A 24214-nucleotide genomic window follows, 5' to 3' on the forward strand; every position below is an offset into this window, starting at 1 on the left:
GTTTTCAGAACGGCTTGTTTAATTTCTTATATCGTTTGTTATTTAAAAATGACTGCATAATTGTATTTAATTAAAAATTATGAAGTACTTATAGTTGAAATGAAGAAGTTCATATTTACTCGGTAAAATGAAATGCATTACCTGTTAAAATTATGACAGCAGCTGTGCATGTGTTATGTTCATTTAGTGGGAGTGCATTTAGTGGTTCTAATGCTTGATGAAATAGAAATAGCTGGAAATTACAAATGTGTGTATCTTGCTATTGACATTTATTTGAGTTGCCGTGTAATATGTATTAATCCTCTTTTCCGTTTGTTTTCTATTCAAAATGTTTTTCACCTAAATACCTAATCAACAAGTGCTAATTACCTTGTCTGACTTTTGCTGAACTTGCAAATAATAAAAGGAGGAAAAAATGAAAACAGCTGTTTGGTCTTTGAGTGAAATCCAGTTAAAAAACTTTGGGTAGATGTTTCTATCCCTTTCAAGTATAGGGAAGCTGCACATTTAGAAAATAACTTGACAATAATCCTATTATTATAAAGACAAACGGGTGCTTACATTCTACAACCATTGTCTGAAGGCAACTAGTTGCTTAGTTTATACCATAAACTGTGTGTGTGTGTGTGTGTGTGTGTGTGTGTGTGTGTGTGTGTGTGTGTGTGTGTGTGTGTGTGTGTGTCAAGTGAGCAAACAAACAAACTATTGGAGGTTAGCTCGCATGAGAGGCTGAGAAGAATCGTTACTCACTCGGACCAGTCAGAGACGTAGCAAAACATGAGGCGGCGAGCGTGATAGGGCAGCCAGCAGACCACGAAGGCTATGACCACCGCTCCTGAACACAAGGGAAAGAGATGGCATCAGAGGTCCAGAAGAAAGATAGGAAGCAATATACACACACAAAAAACATACAAGAAATGCAGAAAGTGAAAAGGCTTATTTGCAAAATTGCATTACATAGTTCAGAAGATTGTAATGTGAATGTTTGAGAAACTTGAACAAATACTATACCGTTGATGTTAGCTCCGTCAGTTAGCAAAGCAGGACTGTGCTCCCCACCAACAACTACTAGCTCTCCTATTGCCGACACTTATTTGTTGTTCACAAGGATTATCAGGGAAAACATAAGGATGTGTCCCCTGGACTTGTGGATAGTGAGTTTACTGAATAACCTCTTACAGTGTTTATTTATAACCTTTATTTAACCAGGATATGGCCTCATTGAGATTAAAAATCTGTTTTTCAAGAGTGTCCTGCCCAAGATAGGCAGCAGCACAGTTACAGACAAAAACAACTATCACAATCACAACATTAATTAAAACATTTACAGACACAGCGGTCTGCTTCAATATCTTTAAGCGTTGCTTTAAGTCTGTTCAGAGAGACCAGCTTTCTGAGTTTCAGCTCATTCTGCAGCTGGTTCCAGGCAGCCGGAGCAGCGTAACTAAAAGCCCTTTTCCCCAGTTCTGTACGGACTTTTGGGACAGTTAAAAGAAACAAGTCCTCGGAGCGAAGCCGATACGGTCCAATGCATTTCCTACTAATGTAGATCCTTAGGTCTTGTGGAAGAGCACCCAGAATAGTTTTATAAATAAGGATGTGCCAGTGTTTCAGTCTACGGGTGGTCAGGGAAGACCATCCAACACGAGCATATAAGGTGCAGTGGTGCGTCAGGGTTTTGAGGTTTGTTATGAATCTCAGTGCCCCGTGGTAGACGGTATCCCACAGTGTGGGCGAATTTGCCCGAAAATACCTACAAACGACATACCCAAAGTAAATTGAAAGCTGCTCTTCAACCATTTGCACCAGCTGCATGATTTTGGGCTCATTCAAAAGATAACTCTCTTATTGTTCTTGCAAAACAGTGAAGAATCACTCAAAGTGCTTCTGGCACTGAGTAATAGTGGTCTGAATATACTGAATTTGAAGAAAATACACTCCGCCAGAATTTCTTTGTTGAAAAAGATGTCTGAAGATGGGTATAGCTGGTAGTCCCGAGCAGAAATACACAATAGAAACATAGAACCAAGTGTTCCACCACCAAATTTCAGATAAAAAGGGATAAAAACTTAATTTATTAGACAGGTTTGTCTAAGAGTAACACCAGACGTACAACAACTGTGCAATATGTACATGTATTGTACATATTATAATATTTATTAATTAATGTTATTTGTATCTATTTATAAATAACTATTATATACCCAAATTTCCTGTTGTCAAGTAATCACACAGAGTAAGTGAAGTATAAAGAATTTTTTTCTAATATTTTAATGTTTTTTTTGTATTTCTTTCTGTGCAATAAATAATATTTAGGAAATACATTTTATTTAAAAAAAACAAACCAAGGGAAGTGACACATCTAACGAAAGAGGCGCACATTTCCTATACGATGCGCGCGCCACCAGGACGCTGAGCTGGTCCAGGGTCAGTCTGTAACAAAAAAAGTGGGTGGGCACTTTCTTATCAAATTGACACTCATTGGCTCATGAAGGTTGTAAAACACCCATCGAAGCTCCGATTGGCTCAAATGAAGTGTCAATCTAATGCTGAGAGCCCGAGCTAAAACCAGGACGTGTCTGTACCGTGATGAGCGCACGAGATATTCGTTATGACTGTTTATGATCACACAATGTAAAAATCGATCAGCTGATTTCACAGATTGCAACACCTGTTCATGGACTTTTATCGATGTGACGATGTTCACAGTGGATATATTTTTCCCGGAAATGAACGTGTGGACCTCTGGCAATGCCTTAGGAGCGTCTTTTTCAAAATATTGCTGAAAAGAGGATATTTATGAGGCTTTATAGGTAAGTGGGCTCAAAGTTATGATTTTGATTTTGAGTGTACTTGCTAGTTTGAGGAGCTGATTGTACCGCTGTTGTGATTTTCATCTTCATATTAAAATAGACGAGATTCTAATCTTTTTTTTTTTCTTTTCAGAATTCAAAAATGTACATGAACAGGCGCAATAAAACACCTGCTGGTCCCGCCGGCGGGCCCGCACAAGGTAAGCGGTTTTAATGAGATATTTGTGGCCTCTCCTGCTGTTGCACAATACACTGCATGTCAATACGCAAAAAACCTCTCCACGCATTACCCACGGCTCATCCACCGTAAATCTGTGTGCATCTGTAAATCACACCTCTAATATTCATAATATTCGCCTCTAGCGGAACTTGGTTTGAATGATTTGCTTGTTTACAACTGTGAAACCAATAATTGTATTCATTTCTGGCCTGCGGGCCGCCAGTTGCCCATCCCTGCTGGGTTGATCACATCTCCACATTTGCCATCTTGGCAAAAGGGAGACACCAGCAAATTGGCAGCATTAATATTATGCCGAATTAACTATCAGCAGTTCCTGCTTGCAATATACCCAAGATTGTACAGACATCCAACTATCACTAGATTTCTTTGATATGGAAGAAAACTTCACACTTAAATCTAAAAATATCTCTAACATGTCTGTGTGTTCAGATTTTACTCCAAGACTAAGGCGTGTGATTTGTTGAATTGCGGCAATAAGCTGTGCGGCAAAACATTCATATGCTGTTTTTATCCATTCATATCTGAATAATCTATTAAACAAAACCTTATTTACTCAAAAATCAACAATACATAAAAAATAGCACAAAACAAACATTACAAAGGAAATGAAGGTTATAAATGAGCCGCTTAAGTTGGCACAAAACAATGTTTTTTTCAAACAGCTGTGTTGTGCTTTACAAGATTTGTGCAGGCGTGCTTGGTGTTTATCTTTCTTTCTTTTTCTTCTCTTTTTTTCTTACACTTTTCCATACTCTCGTGATTGGATCACAAGGCAGTACACTGTCATGGGTGGGTTTTGTAGTCTTTTCAAACGGTCCTCTTCATCACACCTGTCACTGCATTCAATATATTCTCCTTGGAAAAATTGGATTAAAATTCCCACTGGAAGAACGGGCTCAAACAACTCAACTCAAATATCGAATTTAGCACTTGTTAGAAAGCTCTACTGTATGTGTGCATGTCATCTGTAAAATCTGCATTAGTGCAACAACCAAGATGTACCTTCCAAGGTGTAAAAGTGAATAATGCTGCCTGCAAAACAGCATGAATTCTCTGAAAAAGTGCCTAAATACATGAATCAAATCCCTCATGTGTAGTTTTGTTTTTGGATTGTATGTGGCAGTCACAGCAGTCACTGAAAATATAAATTAGTCCAAGTTACCTGCTCTGAAAGGGGAAACATTCGGAAACTGAGAAAAAAAATGCGGTCTCCACTTGCCGTAGGCTCAAATGTAATTAAGACCGAGGCTTTACATAAATCAACTGCTTCTTGGACGGCCACAGCCTTAAAAAAAACATCTAGCTCCGAGACAGTTAACAAGCTTGTTTTACTATGCCACCCGACATACCGACACAAGATCTCTCTTTATCCTCTTGAAACCCATCTGCCCGTCAGGGACGAGCCCATTACGCATACCAAAACAGGAAAAGGGGAGAAAACTAAACAGGGAAAGGTGGGAAACACTTTTATTTTGAAGCAAGCAAGGTAACGGAAACAAGCATACCCAACAACATGGTGCAGGAAGAAGATAAACTTTTGTTTATCTCAATTAAAGTGCAGCAGACAATGAGCAATGCACTTCACATGGCAATATTCACAGCTTGAACACATAACACAAATTACACTTTTGATCGGTAGTCCCATTTGAACTAAAGCAGTGGTTCTCAACCTTTTGTCATGATCTTGATTTTCTACTCCTGTTTTATTTTTGAAAAGTCCACTCCCCCTTGTGTCATGTCTTGTTTTACTTCCTGTCCTTGTGTTGTTGATTTGATCCTCCTGTGTCCATTCACCCTGCCCTTGTGTCCTTTGCCTTTCTCCTCCAGCTGTGTCTCGTTTTCTTGATTAGTGTCTGTGTGTATATATGTAACCGATGTATAAATGATAACATGTTTTATATTTCACAAACATCCATTTGTTCATATTTTATTGTAATAATACTCCTTTTTTGTATATTTATTTCGAGGAGTCTTATTTAGTTAAATATGCTTTTATTTTGATACTCCTAAAACTGGCACTTTCTGTGTTCGCGCCACTTTCGGGTTCCGCGGAGGCATAGGGGTAGAGAGTTGCTCGGCGCTGGATGAGGCCTCTCTCTGAGTCTTGAGACAATAAAGGCAGACGTTCTCCTCATCGTTATTTCCTGGTTCCACACAACGCAGAGTCGATCGTGGTGTCAGTTACAGACCGGCTACATATATACACCTGTCTGTCCCAGTGTTCCTTGTTGGTTTGTCATCTATGTTACCTGCTGTTTCCTCGTGTCAATCCTGGTTTGTTCTTTCTGTTTTACCTTTTGCCCTTTTGTATTTTTAAGCTTTTGTTTAATAAAGCTCTCTTTTTGTTAAGACACTCTTGTCCGTGAACTACGTTTGGGTCCTCTTTACTAAATGTAACACATTTTTTTTGGGACAGTGCCCCCTATCCATTATCCAGGTCCCTTACCGCCCCATCAAATAAAATGTAGGCTAATTGTCTCCCCTGGTATTTAATGTTGATTATTCTGTTTGTATTATGATTATTATTTTTAGTATTTATTTATATTACATATTATATTTTTGTATTTAAATTCTTATAATACTTTTCTTATTAGGTTGCTAAAATATGATGTTTTTACTTTCAATTGCCCTAATAATTTCTAATTTCTAATTTCATCAGTTTTTAAGCTGCCCCACCAAGAACAGGACATTAGACCTCCTCTATGCTAATGTGAAGGGTGCTTACACTGTTACCCCCACTGGGGAAGTCTGATCACAACCTAGTGCTGCTGAAACCACAATACAAACCAAGGATCCAGACACAACCTACAACCTACAACCACACGTTCCTTTAGGAAGTGGTCTCCGGAGGCAGAGGAGGCGCTGAGAGACTGTTTTGAGTCTACTGACTGGAGCGTCCTGCAAGAGCCACATGGTGAGGACATTGAAGTGTCGCACTGTATCACTGACTACCTGAACTTCTGTATGGATGTTGTGGTTCCCATGAAAACTGTACGCAGCTTCCCTAACAACAAACCCTGGATCACCAGCAATGTCAAGGACATCCTTAACAGGAAGAAGAGGGCATTCAAGGAGGGAGACCGGGAAGAGCTGAAGCGCGTGCAGGGGGAGCTCAAGGTTCAACTGAGAGGCAAAGGAGGAATATACAAGGAAAGTAGAGCAGAAGCTGCGAGACAACAACACTGAGGGAGGTCTGGGACTGCATGAAAACCATCACAGGCTGCAAGAAGAAGGGTAGCAACACAACAGAAGGGGATGCTGTGAGAGCAAACCAGCTCAACCTGTTCTACAACAGGTTTGATAGCCGAGCTGTTGCAGCCAGGAGCTGCCCACCCAGCACCTCCCCCAACACCGACACCCAGGCTGCCTCCAGGGACTTTGCAACCACCCTCCCCTCCATCATCACCAAAGATCAGGTGAGCAGAGAGCTGAAGAGACTGCGTCCCAGTAAAGCAGCTGGCCCGGATGGTAAAGGCCTGTTCTGTTGAACTCGGGGAGCCCCTTCAGTGTATGTTCAACCTGAACTTGCGGCTGGGGAGGGTCCCAGTTCTCTGGAAGACTTCATGTCTCATCCCTGTCCCCAAAAAGAAACACCCTAGGGAACCAGATGACTTCCGGCCGGTTGCACTGACATCACACATGATGAAGATCATGGAGCGGCTTTTGCCCATCACCTCAGACCCCAGGTCCGCCATGCACAAGATCCTCTGCAGTTCGCATACCAGGCAAAGGTGGACGTGGATGACTCCATCCTCTATCTGTTACACAGGGCTTACTCTCATCTGGACAAGGGGAGTGGCGTGGGGAGAATGATGTTTTTTGATTTCTCCAACTGGTAAGGAGGGCTGGCTCTGTAGAGGGCACAGAGCTGGACTCCCTGGTGACAGTAGCAGAGAGAAGGACCCTTGGCAAACTGTTATCCATCCTGGACAACGCCCACCACCCTCTGCACAGCACACTCACCCGGCAGAGGTGCTCCACAGACAGGTTCAAGAACTCTTTTGTCCCCCTGGCCATTGTTGTATTTCATGTTTTAAGCTACTGGATGCCTGAATTTCCCTCGGGATAAATAAAGTATCTATCTAATACGCCATGTATTTTATTCAGGAGTGTTAAACAAATGCAATGGTAAGAAGTTTGAGATTCAAACTTTAATCGGTGTTAAACACAGCAGGCTATCGAATGCCAAACAATTTGCACTAAAAAATGAGCAGCCAACAAAGGAACAAGTCTGAGGCGCTGCGCCCCCCCCCAACTCTCATTGAATAAGCGCTCTTTTATTAAATAAACTAAACGCTTATGATGATTTATGTGCACGTTTCTGTGTCTACTGCGTTGCTTTGTGCATTCACATTCTCTCCTGTGCTCTGTTTCGCGAAGGGACGGGGCCCCGAGACCTACAGAGCGGAGGAGAGATCTAAAAAAAGTAAAAAATCCAACACTTTAATTATAAATAAACGTTCGGACACTTAGGCAAAAATATCATTTTCTTTGGTTTTTCCTACTCGCAGCCTGAATCTTGCACCAGTGACGCAAATGTTAGCTCTGCTACTGGTCCAAGTTATTATTTAACGAATAATTCCAATTAGTTTTATTCATGGTGTTTCTTTTGTTTCCCTTGTTTATCATGCTGTAAACAACTTGTGCGCTTGGTAAAATGAACTATTGAATTCTGGAGAATCTAAGCCATGTAAGTATGCGAAGCATGTCCATATTGACAAACGTTACCTGCCGTCTAATTAATACCTGTGTCTATTTGTCCAAACATGTAAATATCTAAGTCTAGTTTACAACCGTGGAATGAATTTGTCAGGATTCAAGTTATAAGTGTCTTACCATTCACATGAGGTGATGATGCACTCCGCTATCCTCTCGGACATTGTGACCTACAGTGAAGGATATTGCTTGACTTATGTCCCTGTGGTACGTGAACATGTATTATATCGGTCAACAGTGAATAGTCAACAGTGGTAAAGACTACTGCTGTTATCTATGGCTGCGGGTTTCCCTGCTGTCTTTCCCAGAATTCAAACCCCAGGTTACAATGAATTCTTTCTAGCCCTAGCTAGCCCCCCACACTTTTTTTTCACACTGCCAAAAAAACTAAAAAAGGCAAAATGATGCCTCTATGGTCACCACAGGGCTCATCTGATAAACTACTGTAAGAACATCATCATGGTTCACTTATCTATTTTGGGGCCAGGTCCAATCTTAGTCATTGCAGGAAACTCATCTGGTATATTCATGAAGCTTCATAAGCGGCACTTATCACTGCACGATAGGCCAGCTACACAACAGAGATCAAACAGATATTTGAGTGCCAATTTGTATGCCTGATTTAAAAGATTAAATCAGACTCTTGCGTACATTTTCTTTTCTCTGGCTCTGTGGTGAAAGTCTCTACATTATTTATTAATTCATTCACTTGGGGCGCAGCAAAGAAACACTCATCCCACAGCTGCACCAATGTGTATTTGTTTTCGATTTCATAGTGGACGTACACATGTGGACTCTTTGCTGAAATGTGAGAACATCTCAATAGGTTACCTTGAACTATTAAAGAACAGATGACAAAGTGAAAGAATGCCTATACACAGACGCACTCAGTAGGAAAACAGTGGAAGTAGAGGGAGCCAGCATGCCCTATGTGTTAAAGTGTGTGTGTGTGTGTGTGTGTGTCTTTCGCGCTTCAGCCCTCAGCCCATCGATAAGCCAGCGGCAGATTGGAATTTCAATTTGTTATTGTTAGTCGGTCATCACCCACGCACACACACAAACTCACACAGCCATTTATCAGAAAGTAATTTTGAAACCCTGGCAAACCACCTTCTGCTGTCACAGCGCTTTGAGTTTATGGCTTTACATATTAACCATTGATGTCTAATGAGGACTGAAATATGACATCACTACAACTCCTAAATGTTTACCTTTGTTCCAAAACACAAATTGCCTAAAAAGTCAGATAAGATTGCCATATTGTCTTATGTAGGATTATACTTATACTTGAACCCAACTTTAAAGCCTCACATTTTAAGCGCTACTTCATACAATCTCGCAAGTCAATAATGTGATTGTGCACACTTTTGCATGAGTACAAAAAGACATTAAAGCTGTGGCAACAAACCAAGTTGTTCTCTTGTTTATGGAACATTTTACTCATCTTGAGCTGTGATTCTTCACAAAATGAGAATGTTCTGTCTACCCTGATGAATTTCTGACCACTAGCAGCCTTCGGGCACAATGTTTTTAGTGGCTCCCCGTGCCAGGACTCTCACCGGTGTCCTGCTAGTCCACTGATCAACAGGTGATGATGGTAATGTGTCATCGAAGGCAAATAAAGAAGTCAGACAATTTGCAAACATGGATGTAATCTATGCAAATTATTAAATTATTTTTTAAATCTGTCCCTGTAATTGTTTTATCAGGAAGGAAATTCAATCCGACATGTGTTAAACCTCAAGGATACACAAAGTCTGTTGAGAAATAACACTGAATGAAAAATGAACATATACAATATACAGTATAATATAGAACATAATGGAAATCAAGTCTATTAAGAAACTAAGTCCAATGTACAGATTTGAGTTAGGCCAATTTAAATTAAAAGTTTTTAATTTAAAGGATTAGTTCTACATTTTTGGATAATGATTATTCGCTTTCCTTCAGTATATTTTAAAACTGTGCTTGTGAAAATTGGAAACGGGAGTTTGATTTAGAACTTAACAATTTTAAAGATCTTGTAAAAGTCTGCCCTTAGATGTGTTTTGGGTGATCTTACTGATGAACATTTTATTTCAAATTTTACTATGATTGTTTCTTATGAGGGGGATTTCAAAGTATTTTTTATTCCTGTTTTCCGGGTTACTTTACATTTCCAATACAGTTTGAAGCTGAGAGCCCGACTGGGACTCCATAATGTTAGCGTTGTTTAAAGCATGCCCCAACATTGGCCCCACGAGTCCACTATTGGTGAAATAACCGCTGAGGTCCATTGTTGCATAGGTACGCATGCACACACACACGCACATTCACACACACGTACAGAGCAGGTCTAATTCAGTTAAAGAAGGTCAGAGAAAGAAAGAGAAGGGGGAGTGGAGAGGGCAACATTATCTGGGCCTCATTCTGATCAATGTCTCAGTCAGCTTTCATAATTGATGAGTAAAGAACGTGATGCGCATTTCAGTGAAGATTATTCAGTCTCTACATTACATCGGTGTACAGATGGCAATCACAATCACAAAGTAGTATGAGAAATCATAAAAAAAACCTCCCATAATTGAAATTTGATTGCATTATCAATCTAATTAGATTGTCACTAAAGTGCAACACTACTCTCTGCGCATTAGGACAGATCAGCAACGGCTGCGTATTAGAGAAAAAACTGGACTCGTATCGCCACTACATTAATAGTGAATCAATTTAGCTCTGTATTCATTCTGTGATATGATGACATAGGTCAGAACAATGCAAGCAAAACCATTATAGAAAGACATTATGCATTTAATTACAAGTCCTTAATGAAATGCCAGAAATGTCAAGCAGATCTCGATGAGATCTTAAACAAGAGACGGGAGCTAAATACAGATGTGTAATTGCAGTGACTCTTATAGTTGAAAAAAAAAAACATGCACGGAAACATCCATATTTATATATTCATAACATAAAACATTATATTAAAAGTAGAGTTATTCTGCATCGATGCTGGTTCAAGCTTCCTGGTTTTACTTTGAGACCATCACCAGGAGCAGGTAGAGGTTTCGGGACAAGAAGCTAATACATTCCGGGCGTTTCATCACTATCCACTTATTTATTTACATTTGATCCCAGCTGTCAGAGCTCCACCTTTTCCACTGTGGATTGCATTGTGCTAGAATAGTGTCCATCAACAGCACACTCCAAAATGCCACTGTATCTAATATGCATTGTGTCTGGTGGAGTAGCCTATACTTAATTTACTCACTTTTTCAGAGTGAACACACCACATACTAAAAACTGACTTGGAATGGATGGATTTGGGACCCGCCTTCAGCTCAACACTAATGACAGCATGCTAACATGCTGATGTTATAATGTAAGATATAATGTTTGTACCATGTTTACCACTTAGCTTAGCATGTTAGCATGCTAACCTTCGCTAATTAGTACTAAAAATAAAGCACACTTTTGACTGATGGCAAATTTAGACCTGATGGTGGTGCTGTGTTTAAAGGGGGGGGAACAAGAATCTGGGTATATGTGTGTATAAGTTCCATGGCAATCTATCTAATAGTTGTTAAGACATTAAAAGTCTAAAAGCTTCTAAAGAACTAACGTTGTATGGATGATGTTGAGAGCTTTGGGTGTTGATATAAGTTGCAAGCAGTGTCGGCCTGTGTCCTCATCAGTCTAAGTGACGCACCTGCTACTTATTAGCCTCTACCTGCTCCTGATTCAAACTGTTTTTTTCAATATGTGTGGATCTCCTGGTATCAAATATTAAATTCAACTAATTATTTTAGTTATACTGTACTTCAAGGGATTGTCACAATTATGGTTTAGCATTTAATAATTGTGAATTTCTAGTCATTCTTAACAAAAGTGATATCTCAAATGTAATTGTAGCAGTATGATTCAAGTAAAAAATATAGAGGGAGGTTGCTAAGGAGCTTTGTATGTTGTTTATGCCAAATAAGACAAACAAAAATAAATAAATCAGCATGTTAAATTATAGTGTTGGTTGCTTTGATTCAGCGCTACATCACTGACTAGATAACAGGGAGGAATATGGAGCATTTGCTCGTTTGGGGTGAGTGAAGTGCAGATCACTGACAGTTTGAAGAAGCACCTAAGTTAATCTTTAAAGTGTGCACGCGTGTGAAAGTGTTTGTTTGAATTACTGCTGTTTTTTGAGATACTGATTCTTGGGTTTTCATTAGCTGTAAGCCGTAATCATGAAGATTAAAACAAATAAAGGCATGAAATATTTCACTTTGTCTGTAATGAATCCATATAATATGAGTTTCACTTTTTTTTTTAATTGAATTAGTGAAATAAACTAACTTTTCCATGATATTCTAATTTATTGAGATGTACCTGTATGTATCCCAGTGAGACCGTCTGACAGACACAGAACCCTGTTTGGATTGGACACAGTTTAGAAAGGCAGCTGTGCGCTGCAGCTGCGGAGGTGGAAAACTGAAAAGTAACTTCTAAAGAGACTAAATTTCAACCTTATGGCTTATTGTTCACACTAATGATAACTTCAGTACCTCCGATAAAGGACAGCTAGCAGCCGCTTCTCCAGGCATTTCAATAGGAAACATGCTTCCTGCATACTACTCCTGAATTCGTGGTTATACATTAATTGTACATCAATTTAAAATAATGAGATGCACTACAAGTACTCTAACTAACTAGATTGCCAATTGACTTGAAGATCCATTTGTTACTTAAATACACAACAAATAACCACCTCTCCTTCTGTATACATACACTGACCAAAAATAACACTTTAGTTTTTGCTTCCATTTTTCACGATCTGAAATCAAAGATCTGAGACTTTCTATGAACACAAAAGGCCTATTTCTCTCAAACATTGTTCACAAATGTGTTTAAATCTGTTAGTGAGTACTGAGATAATCCATCCACCTCACAGGTGTGGCATATCAAGATGCTGATTAGACAGCATGATTACTGCACAGGTGTGTCTTAGACTGCTCACAATAAAGGTTCACTCTGACATGTGCAGTGGATGGATTTGCTCACTAACAGATTTAAACACATTTGTGAACATTGTTTGAGAGAAATAGGCCTTCTGTGTACATACAAAAAGTCTTAGATCTTGGCTCATGAAAAATGGGAGCAAAAACAAAAGTGTTTCTTTTATATTTTGTGTGTGTGTAAATTGGGAGGATGTTTACTTACGGAGAACAAGAACTCCATGGCGAAGCGACTGAGCACGGTTGGGCTTCACGGTGGCGTTCAGCATGGTGGGATTTCCCTCAACGATGCAGACACGGTTCTCTTGCTCTGCCTCGCGGAACATTCGCAGCAGCTGATTTGCTATGACCCCGTTCAGTGCAGCTATGGCCACCATGGGTATCACAAAGGACAGAAATGCGTTCACCTGTACAGAGAGAAAAGACAGAACACTGGTGAAGGTCAGATCCTAACAAATAAGCTTCTATATCAGAAAATGGGAGTTTGGTCCATCAGAATATAGTTTGGTCCTGGTGGCTCATCTAGCGATGGAGTTTAGTTTATTTGCACAATTATTAAGATACAAAATACGAATAATAGCAAAAACTGTCCTCACCTTTTTTTTTAAACAAATACACAACCAAGGTGATATAGGGAAACATTTGTTTATAGAGTTGAATGAGAATGATGGATCAAAGAACAAACTTCTCAATAAACCAAGCATCTTCATGTTCAATGTTTTTTTTATTGTTTCTTTCGCCTACAATTATTCCTAAGAAATTGTATGTGAATTTCTGTTCAATTTATGATTATTCTCCATTGTGTTTGATTCTACATATTTTGACTTCAGTTTTTTAATGCAGTCAGTGGGAATGTTTATATTAAATTTTTATTTATATCCAAATATTGCAGATTATTACTTGAAAGCAAATCATGGAAAATACTTCAGAAAATGTTGAGTAGACACCTAGTGTGAGAGAGAGAGAGAGAGGGATGACGGACTCTTGTATACGAGAGAAAATTAGAGGCGCAGCAAATCTTATTGAGTCGACCACTTTTTGTGTTTTTCAAAACCCATCTAATGCAGTCCTCCTTTGATTAAATCAATTTAGCGGGCATATGAATACATCAATAGTTTCCTTGCTTTGTTTTCCCTGAGAAAGGAATGATGAAAACATATCGACTTCTCTGTCATTTCCCAGCAATTCAAAAGTCTTATTGAGAAACACTTGAATACAATCGTAAAATGTAATTTCATTGAGTGCCAACTTTGATCAAATTTAGAATGGAAAGTTTTGCCCAAGCCATTTTCTTCACTCTCTGCTGCCTCACTGCTGGTAGAACATAAAAGAGGGAGAATAGAGTGAGCAGCTGAGATTAATGAGAGAGAAGAATGAAGCGAGAGCCGAATGGAGGAAAGAAAAGTAGAGATGCAGCCACACATCCATTGTGACAGCTGGCTTATTACTAAAGCTGCTGTGTAACTGTGTGGAGCTGGTACGAGAGGTTGTTGAAGAGAGAGAACGTGAACGGATGTGTGTGATGGTAATTTGTGTAGATAATCAACTATTAAGTAACATATTTTACTTCAGTTCTTCCCTACAGCATTCCCTCTCCACCTACTACACACACACACGCAGTACTGTTGTTTTTCCAAGGGATAATCATGGATGAAAATGTTAATGGCTTTAATGAACAGGCTGACTTCTGACGGCCCCGTCTCCTCAACATTGTTGACTCATTAAAGTTGAAAAGGAGAGCAGAAAATAAAATTAAAAAAGGCAAACCCCGGCTTCAGAGTGAGGCATAACCTCTGCTTGGGTAGAAAGAAAAAAATAATTGAAAAGCAGCCAAAGAACTGGCAGAGCTAATGTAGATAATTGGGACTGAAGTGCAAGGAAATTGAGGCATTAGGAAAGATTGATTGGAGGAGAAAAGGGTGACACACAGTGAAAATTGAAACTTTCAAAGAGTTGAAAGTTTTGACATTTTTATGCATAGAGAAGATGTTAGGTTAGAAAATCTTAAAATTAATATTTTTATGGTCTACAAAGACTAAAAGACTTTGATGTCCTCTTCGCTAACTGCTGCCAGAGCTTCAACCGTGTGCAATATATAACTCTTATCAAGTGTTGAGAACCCGTTGTTCTAATTCGCCTCCTTGTCACCAGAGATTTACGACTAACTTTTATGTGGGATGTGACTGGAAGTAGCTGGCAGCTTCACTCCCTGATAAGAAAACCAATAATGCAGTTTTTGGCCATTTGGAACTTGACTTTCAAAAAGGTAAACAAAACCCCCATCCTGCTATGTTTGTAGAGTCGCAGGATCTGAGCATTGGAACAGCGTTCGTGCAGGTAAGCGTGTGGGCATGTTTCTGTTTTATGATGACCACATTTTGAATAAGAGGATTCAGGGACATAAAGGAGACTCGATGCAGTCATAGAAGAAACATAAGCAATATGGGTCAACATTTGTGTCTTAGATCGTTACTTAAGACTTCCAACAACAAAACAAGGTTCATATTCCTTTGAAAATTCAGCTACACCGCCTGCTTGAGCGTGTGACGGCTCGCTCGTTAAACTGCTGCAGCTTGCATGTGTGTAGGGTGTGTGAGTTTGCCATTAACAACAGCCATCTATAATAAAATGTTTCTTTTAATTTCATAATAAATATAATTTCTGTTTATTTTAGACAGAAAAAGGTTAAGAAGCATGTCCTCATTTGTTAATAATAATAATAATAATAATAATAATAATAATAATAATAATAATAATAATAATAATCCACAATTAAAAGCCGGTACTCTATTTATTAATAGATCCGTTCAAGACACTGCTTTTTTCCACTAACTATCTTGCAAACATTTCAGTATAAAAGCCTTGTGTGAACAAATGAAGGGTTTCTGTCCACAGAAAAACTCTAAAACAGGAAAGAGGGAGTGTTGAGTTTTAAAATGTAAATTTTTTTTTTTCTAACATTTTCTACAGATTTAGACATTAAATTAATTAAATTAAATTTTGTGAAATTGCTGGTATGATGTCGATATACTGTCCAAAGATCTTTCTCACTGTATTTTTTCTGTGAACCGCTCACACAGTAAGGCTGTACTTTGAGCTAAATGCTAACGTCAGCATGCTAACATGCTCACAATGAAAATAAATGCTGATGTTTGTCATGTTCACCATGCTAAAGTTTACATATTAGAATTAAACACAAAGTACAGCGGAGACTGTTTAGAATAGAAAAGGTATCTGCATGTTATCTCTCAATTTATTAAATTGGCGACAGTGCAGTGTGCATTCTACCTGCAGCCTAAATTAATTCCAAATAAACATAAAAAGCGATTTCCAGCAAATATTTATTTTGAACCTCTTTTTTTTATTCAAAATGATAACAAAGACTCAAAGCTGATCAGCGTGCACCTGATCTTCTGAAAATAGAACTGTTGCAAGGCACTGGGATGCACCTGCAGTTATATAAACAAACAATTTGGCTCTCTATTAGACCGCATATATTGAAATGTGCCAATTCTGAAATGTTTACACTCAAAGCCTATCAAGTAGTTACGTGTGGCGGTAAATCAGAGCTTTTAATACACCCACCCACATCCACCTAAACTGGTATTCAACCCGCACCAAGTCTGAAAATGATGTTAATCAACCACCTGAACCCAACACGCAAACTACCAACTTTATGTATTATATATGTAACAACAATAAGATTTGCTTTTCCTGGCCACACTTGCTACAAACACACTCACATGGTCCCTAAACACAAAGGGCATCCTCAAAAACTTCCCGAGGCGCTTCAAGAGTTTTGGTACGGGAATCAAGTTCTTGTGATTATTTACCGATGCGCCACAGAGAGTGTGCTGGCACAGGACTCTAAAGAAACCTAATAAGGACGATAAAGACAGCAGCAAAAATCATTCAACGGACAACTCCAGGACATTCAGGCTGCTGTGCTGGGTTTTCCTCAGCTCCTCCAGCCTTTTTGGGCTGTTAAATTTAAATTACAGCTGTGGGGTTCTTGTTATACAATGCTGTCTGCCATCATTAAACTGTCACCTAGCAACCTCAGCCACGTATATTTGTTTGTGTGTCATATGTTAAGATCATTTGCTTTGTTTATGTGCCCTCTTGATTCAATTTGCATTAAAAAAAGAAAGTCAATGTGTTATATATTTGTTTTAACCTAAAATGCTTTGTGTACATATAATGTAATAATGTGGATTGACATAGCTCTTTAACAAATTGAATTTGAATAAAATTTAACAAATACATCTATAAAAGGCATCAAAAAGTCGCATCAGAAAGTATCCTATGAAATTCAGAAGCTATAATATGCTCTGCTCACATTTTAATGTGTGGAACCCTGAGTCTGCAACTGGAAACGTGATTAGACTGCTGAGCGGTGTGTGAGGGAGCCGCAGCTCACAACAAACAATGCAGCTAATGCTTTTCTAACTCACACGTTGAGCAGCTTACATTATCCGTCTTCTGGTAAAACATGTTCACCTGGAATATCCATTAAAGCAGGTAACTGGAAATACAAAAAACAACCCTCATAAGAACAGCAATGTGTGCCACAAAATGAAACACTGGAATCAATTAAATTATTCTCATGTCTGTTTTTGTATACAGACCACCTTCACCAGCTGGACAGCCCTGATCTCGACACCAGTCTCCATCCATCCATCGTCTACCGCTTATCCGGGATCGAGTCGCGGGGGCAGCAGCTCCAGTAACGAACCCCAATCTTCCCTTCTCCGGGCCACATCCTCCAGCAACGACTGGGGGATGCTGAGGCGTTCCCAGGCCAGTGAGGAGATATAATCTCTCCACCGAGTCCTGGGTCTTCCCCGGGGTCTCCTCCCAGCTGGACGTGCCTGGAACACCTCCCTAGGGAGGCGCCCAGGTGGCATACTTACTAGATGCCCGAACCACCTCAACTGGCTCCTTTCAATGTAAAGGAGCAGCGGCTCTACTCCGAGTCTCTCACGGATGGCTGAGCTTCTCACCCTATCTCTAAGGGAGACGCCAGCCACCCGTCTGAGAAAACCCATTTTGGCCGCTTGTACCCGTGATCTCGTTCTTTCGGTCATGACCCAGCCTTCATGACCATAGGTGAGGGTAGGAACGAAGATCGACCGGTATATTGAGAGCTTTGCCTTCTGGCTCAGCTCTCTTTTCGTCACAACGGTGCGGTAAAGTGACTGTAATACCGCCCCCGCTGCTCCGATTCTCCGGCCAATCTCTCGCTCCATTGTCCCCTCACTCGCGAACAAGACCCCGAGGTACTTGAACTCCTTCACTTGGGGTAATGGCTCATTCCCTACCCGGTGTAGGCAATCCACCGGTTTCCTGCTGAGAGCCATGGCCTCAGATTTGGAGGTGCTGATCCTCATCCCAACCGCTGCACACTCGGCTGCGAACCGATCCAGTGACTGTTGAAGGTCATAGACCGATGATGCCATAAGGACCACATCATCTGCAAAGAGCAGCGATGAGATCCTCAGGTCACCGAACTGCAACCCCTCTCCTCCACGACTACGCCTCGATATCCTATCCATGAAAATCACGAACAGGATTGGTGATAAAGCGCAGCCCTGGCGGAGGCCAACATTCACGGGAAACGAGTCCGACTTACTGCTGAGTATCCGGACACAACTCTCGCTTTGGGCGTACAGGGATTGGATGGCCCTCAAAAGTGACCCCCTCACCCCATACTCCCGCAGCACCTCCCACAGTATCACCCGGGGGACCCGGTCATACGCCTTCTCCAGATCCACAAAACACATGTAGACCGGATGGGCGTACTCCCAGGCCCCCTCCAGGATCCTTGCAAGAGTAAAGAGTTGGTCTGTTGTTCCACGACCAGGATGGAATCCGCATTGTTCCTCTTCAATCAGAGGTTCGACTACCGGCCGAACCCTCCTTTCCAGTACCTTGGAGTAGACTTTACCAGGGAGGGAGAAGTGTGATACCCCTGTAGTTGGCACACACTCTCTGGTCCCCCTTTTTAAATAGGGGAACCACCACCCCGGTCTGCCAACCCCTAGGCACTGTCCCAGATTTCCACGCAATGTTGACGAGGCGTGTCAACCAAGACAGCCCCTCAACACCCAAAGCCTTCAGCATTTCTGGACGGATCTCATCAACCCCTGCGGCTTTGCCACTGTGGAGTTGTTTGACTACCTCAGGGAAATTGACGATGATCCCCCATCAGCTTCCAGCTCTGCCTCAACCATAAAGGGCGTGTTAGTCGGATTCAGGAGTTCCTCAAAGTGCTCCTTCCAGCGGCCGATAACCTTCTCAGTTGAAGTCAGCAGGGTCCCACCCTTGCTGTACACAGCTTGGATGGTTTCTCGCTTCCCCCTCCTGAGGTGCCGGATGGTTTTCCAGAAGCACCTTGGTGCCGACCGAAAGTCCTTCTCCATAGCTTCTCCGAACTTCTCCCACACCCGCTGCTTTGCCTCTGACACGGCAGAAGCTGCCGCCCTTCTAGTCCTTCGATACCCTGCAACTGTTTCCGGAGTCCTCCCGGATAACATAACCCGGAAGGACTCCTTCTTCAGTCGGACGGCTTCCCTGACCACCGGGGTCCACCACGGTGTTCGAGGGTTACCGCCCCTTGAGGCACCTAAGACCTTGAGACCACAGCTCATCACCGCAGCTTCACCAATAGAGGTTTTGAACATCACCCACTCAGGTTCAATGCCCCCAACCTCCACAGGGATGGCTGAAAAGCTCTGCCGTAGGTGTGAGTTAAAGATCCCCAGGACAGGGGCTTCCTCCAGACATTCCCAGTTCACCCGCACTACCCGTTTGGGTTTACCAGGTCTGTCCAGAGTCTTCCCCCACCCCTTGATCCAACTCACCACCAGATGGTGATCAGTCGACAGCTCCGCCCCTCTCTTCACCCGAGTGTCCAAAACATGCGGCCTCAGATCAGATGATACGATTACGAAATAGATCATTGACCTTTGGCCTAGGGTGCTCTGGTACCACGTGCACTTATGAGCATCCTTATGTTCGAACATGGTGTTTGTTATGGCCATTCCATGACTAGCACAGAAGTCCAACAACAAACGACCGTTCGGGTTTAGATCAGGGAGGCCCTTCCTCCCAATCACGCCTCTCCAGGTGTCTCCATCGTTTCCCACGTGTGCGTTGAAGTCTCCCAGCAAGACTACGGAGTCCCCTACTGGAGCCCCCTGCAGGGCTCCATTCAGGGTCTCCAAGAAGGCCGAATACTCAGAACTGCGGTTTGGGGCATAGGCACAAACAACAGTCAGAGTTTTCCCCCCCATAACCCGAAGGCGTAGGGAGGTCGACCCTCTCGTCCACCGGGATAAACTCCAACGTAGCGGCTGCTCAGCCGGGGGCTAGTGAGTATCCCCACCCCGGCCCGACGCCTCACACCTTGGGCAACTCCGGAGAAGAATAGAGTCCAACCCCTATCCAGGAGTACGGTTCCAGAGCCAAGACTGTGCGTGGAGGTAAGCCCCACCAGATCCAACTGGTAGCGATCCACCTCCCGCACTAGTTCCGGCTCCTTCCCCCACAGAGAGGTGACGTTCCACGTCCCCAGAGCCAGCCTCTGCTGCCCGGGTCTGGTCCGTCGAGGTCCCTGACCATCACTGCCACCGTGACAGCGCACCCGACCCCAGCGGTTTTTCCCATGAGTGGTGGGCCCACAGGATGGATGGATGGGAGGCACCACGTAGCTTCTTCGGGCTGTGCCTGACCGGGCTCCGTGGCAAACCCGGCCACCAGGCGCTCGCTATCGGGCCCTCACTCTGGGCCTGGCTCCAGACGGGGGCCCCGGGCTTCCTCTGGGCAGGGTCTCTCCTTTCCTTTCCCTTTCTTTCATGAAGTCGTTTTGAACCATTCTTAGTCTGGCCCCTCACCTGAGACCAATTTGCCTTGGGAGACCCTACCAGGAGCACTAGGCTCCAGACAACACAGCTCTCAGGTTCATAGGGACACACAAACCTCTCCACCACGATAAGGTGATGGTTCCCAGAGAGGTCTGCACGTGTATATACAGAGACGTACATACACAAAGGATGATACACACAATGGGGCAAACCATGCCAAATGATGGGATGTCACTTAAAGATGGAGCACGAGACCAACTGGAGATGATGGCAAACCGCATCTAAATGTTTTCCTACCTCAGCCCTAATGCCCTCCTGATTTTTCAATCACTGTTTGCACAGTTTCAGTCTTGATAGTTTGTAGGAGGCAGACAGACAAGACTGTATGCTTGTTTCCTTTTACATTACAGGACATTTAGCAGATGCTCTTATCCAGAGCGACTTACAGTGAACTAACTACAGGGACAGTCTCCCTGGAGCACCTCGGGGTTAAGTACCTTGCTCAGGGGCACAATAGTGGCAGCCCTGGTATTGAACTGACTGGTGTTCTGTTTGGAAGCCAAACCACTAGACCACTAGGCCATCACCACCCACCATACACACATTAACTGGCAAAAACAACATTTGCTCCACCTGCCCCCTTTGTGCGGCATGTTTTGATCACTGTGCTTCACACCTTTGGATGTCGTCCCCGCACAGCTCAGATTTCTGCTCTCAGTTTGCTAACTCTCACAGGAGACGATGTTTGGTCACTCGGTGTTAACAGACTTGCTCCCAAGCCTTCGAGATGTCCGTATGGATAAAGCAGCGTTAACATTTATCTATGAGCTGGTTTTGAATGGTCTGTGAGTACTTTATAAGATGAGGCCACGGCCAGGACTGGCCAATGTCAAGTGTTAATATAACTAGGGATTTCAGTAAAAGTACATATAAAAGTGAAAGAAGAACATCGTGGGGATACATGTAAATGTATCCATAACAACAATGTAAAATAAGGTATAGTCATTTTTCAGAAATGTCTTCCCAACATTGTGCAGAGCTTTATTAATTTTACTCATTTCAGATTGAAAAGGTTTATGCATTTAATTATATGTTTTTATCAATAAACTGTAGGCTACAACAAACATACAACACAATAATAATACATTTAAATAATTTGATTATTGTAGAAGAAGAAAACAAGTTTTGGATGATAAGTGTTTGTTACTGGGAATAAAGAAACGGAGCGCTCTCCGGACACTTCAGTCCTTGCCAGTCTCATGCAGCTCTCACAGACTCAGTAATGAATGAGCCGACACAAAAGAATATAAATATTTACATTTGGTTAAACTTGTGCAGTCAGGTAGCAGGAAACTGTTGAATAGGATAGTTCATTAGGCTTTCCTTTCCTGTCACTTCGCTTGAGGGCTGTAGCGATGACATGCAGTATGGTCCCTGTGCTGTCACCAGAAGCCTGAGCCTGGATCATAGATCTCACTCCTCTCCGAGAGTCACTCATGTTTATGTTCGTGTCTATCAAATCCAGCTAGCTGATATGGCTGCTTATCAAAAGACACCAAAACAATAGGTGTTGCTAGGCAATTAGGCGTGGAGCGAATGATGAGTGCAGCGTTATACAGTAGTATAAATTCAAGTATACATTTTTACAGAGTTACGTGTATTTGAAAATGCATGGGGGTAAAAATTACCCCCTTGGCGCTTGTAGGGTAAAAGCCACATGGGCATCAACATTTGAATTATGTTTATGCAGATGGAAATCGCAGCACGAGAGGTGCTTGAAAAAGATTTCTTGTCTCAGAACAAGAGCAACAAAAAAGTGAAAATGTTATTCATATACATGTTATCTTTGTAAATAATTACAGTAAAAGACACCAATCAGTAGAATGGTCCTGTTGGATCTGTTGATGTATCAATGTATAGCAAGAAACAGCAGGATGGAAATGCAAACATATAAATAAATAATACATTTTACTTTAAGAGATTAAATAGATTTTCTTTTTCGTTTTTAAAGAAAAAAGACACACCACCATTTAGAGCGGCAATATTTTGCAGTTAATTCAATGGAAGATGTATATTTCACAAGATAGCTATTACAATCAGTAGCGGAATTGCTAATTAATGTATTGTGTGCATTCTCTCAATTCAACACATTTAACATTCTATATATGGATTTACTAATATATTTCTTACACTCTTCCAACAACTGGCCACACAGCGTGGGGAGTGTGATGAAGCTTGATGACCTTAAGACTTTCCTTTTAGCTGCAGCAAAGACAATCCCAGAGGTTTTGTTAACACATTTTATTACTTACCATAATTAATGTTGAGCGCTATTGTTTTTCAGACCGCCTGGAGAAGAATTAAACTCCCGCCAACAGATTAATGTTTAATGGCTACATATTGGAACTGCGTCTTCGTGCACCAAGCAGGGGTTTTTTATTACACTATCTAATTTCTAATAAGGATTTTCTAACAGTATTTGCTTTAAGATGTCTTGGCTAAACTTTTCACAGTACATTAATGTAATCAAACTTGTATGATTCAATCTCCTGTGGTCTCTCCCTTCTCTACCTCTCTGTGTCATAAAAGGTCAAAGAGAACAAAACCAACAAAAACCCTTTGACACTTGGATTTGGATCCTTGGCTCTGAGAGGGTGTTGGCCCATTGTTTAAAATGTTAATGTTTTGCAAGTGTCCACTTGCAAAACATTAACATTTTAAACAATGGGCCAATAATTGTCCTTTTTTGAGCTTTAACAAATTAAGGCTGGGTGGTGATGGCCTAGTGGTCTAGTGGTACGTCTTCCAAATACAACACCAGATGGTTGTCAGTTCAATACCAGGGCTGCCACAATTGTGCCCCTGAGGAAGGTACTTAACCCCAAGTTGCTCCAGGGAGACTGTCCCTGTAGTTAGTTCGTTGTAAGTCGCTCTGGATAATGTGATGTTAAAAGGCCATATTTTCAGTTCTGAAATCAAATTTGATTCCAAAATCACAGACATGATTTCTGAGATCTCATGGATCGATTGGAGTTGCTACAATGTCCCTTAGATGAAGTAGACCGAAAAAATTCAATCAATTTTAGGTGTCCCAATAAATGTCACATTATTTAAAGCAATTTCAGTGGAAAATATCCCTTTCAAATACATTACAATAGGATATACCCTTACTTTCAAAGCCCATTAATTTTCCCATGCAGTGGGAAAAATATGAAGAGATGTGAAACCACTGTGGGATTGCTCAAAAATTAGATGAAACGTTTCAGTTTCATAACACCAGGAGCTCCAGAAAGAAAATTTGGTCCAAAATGACCGATTATCTCAACCGTCAAACTTCCAACGGCCCAGGATTGAAAATGGACCAAATATGTTTCAACTAGAATCTAGCAACACCAACCTTTAGGTGCCGGATATGGACCCCAAGGAGAGTTGCTACTACAAATGTGGGGCCTCTAGGTGCTCTGGCGCTCAAGCTGTTGCCCCCTAAATTGTTGCTAATTGTCACTAACTTTTCTTTCAAATTTTGGGGTCCCTTTCTTTAGCCAAGCTCTCTACCTCCTCAGGAGCCCCAGCAGCAGCCTGACATAGCCCCAT

At 41.5% G+C, this 24214-nt stretch overlaps 1 protein-coding gene across 1 annotated transcript in view; it reads right to left on the reverse strand.

Annotated features, from left to right (window-relative positions):
- Window positions 1-24214, reverse strand: part of ntsr1 (neurotensin receptor 1 (high affinity)) — a 41757-nt gene that overhangs the window by 4471 nt on the left and 13072 nt on the right. The window contains exons 2-3 of the mRNA XM_029436072.1: window positions 12961-13162; window positions 751-835 (exon numbers count right to left, since the gene is read on the reverse strand). Of these exons, the coding sequence (XP_029291932.1) occupies window positions 751-835; window positions 12961-13162 (287 nt within the window). The remainder of the gene's footprint in view (window positions 1-750; window positions 836-12960; window positions 13163-24214) is intronic.

Source organism: Cottoperca gobio, chromosome 7 (genome assembly GCF_900634415.1).
Source record: "Cottoperca gobio chromosome 7, fCotGob3.1, whole genome shotgun sequence".
Taxonomy (NCBI): Eukaryota; Metazoa; Chordata; class Actinopteri; order Perciformes; family Bovichtidae; genus Cottoperca; species Cottoperca gobio.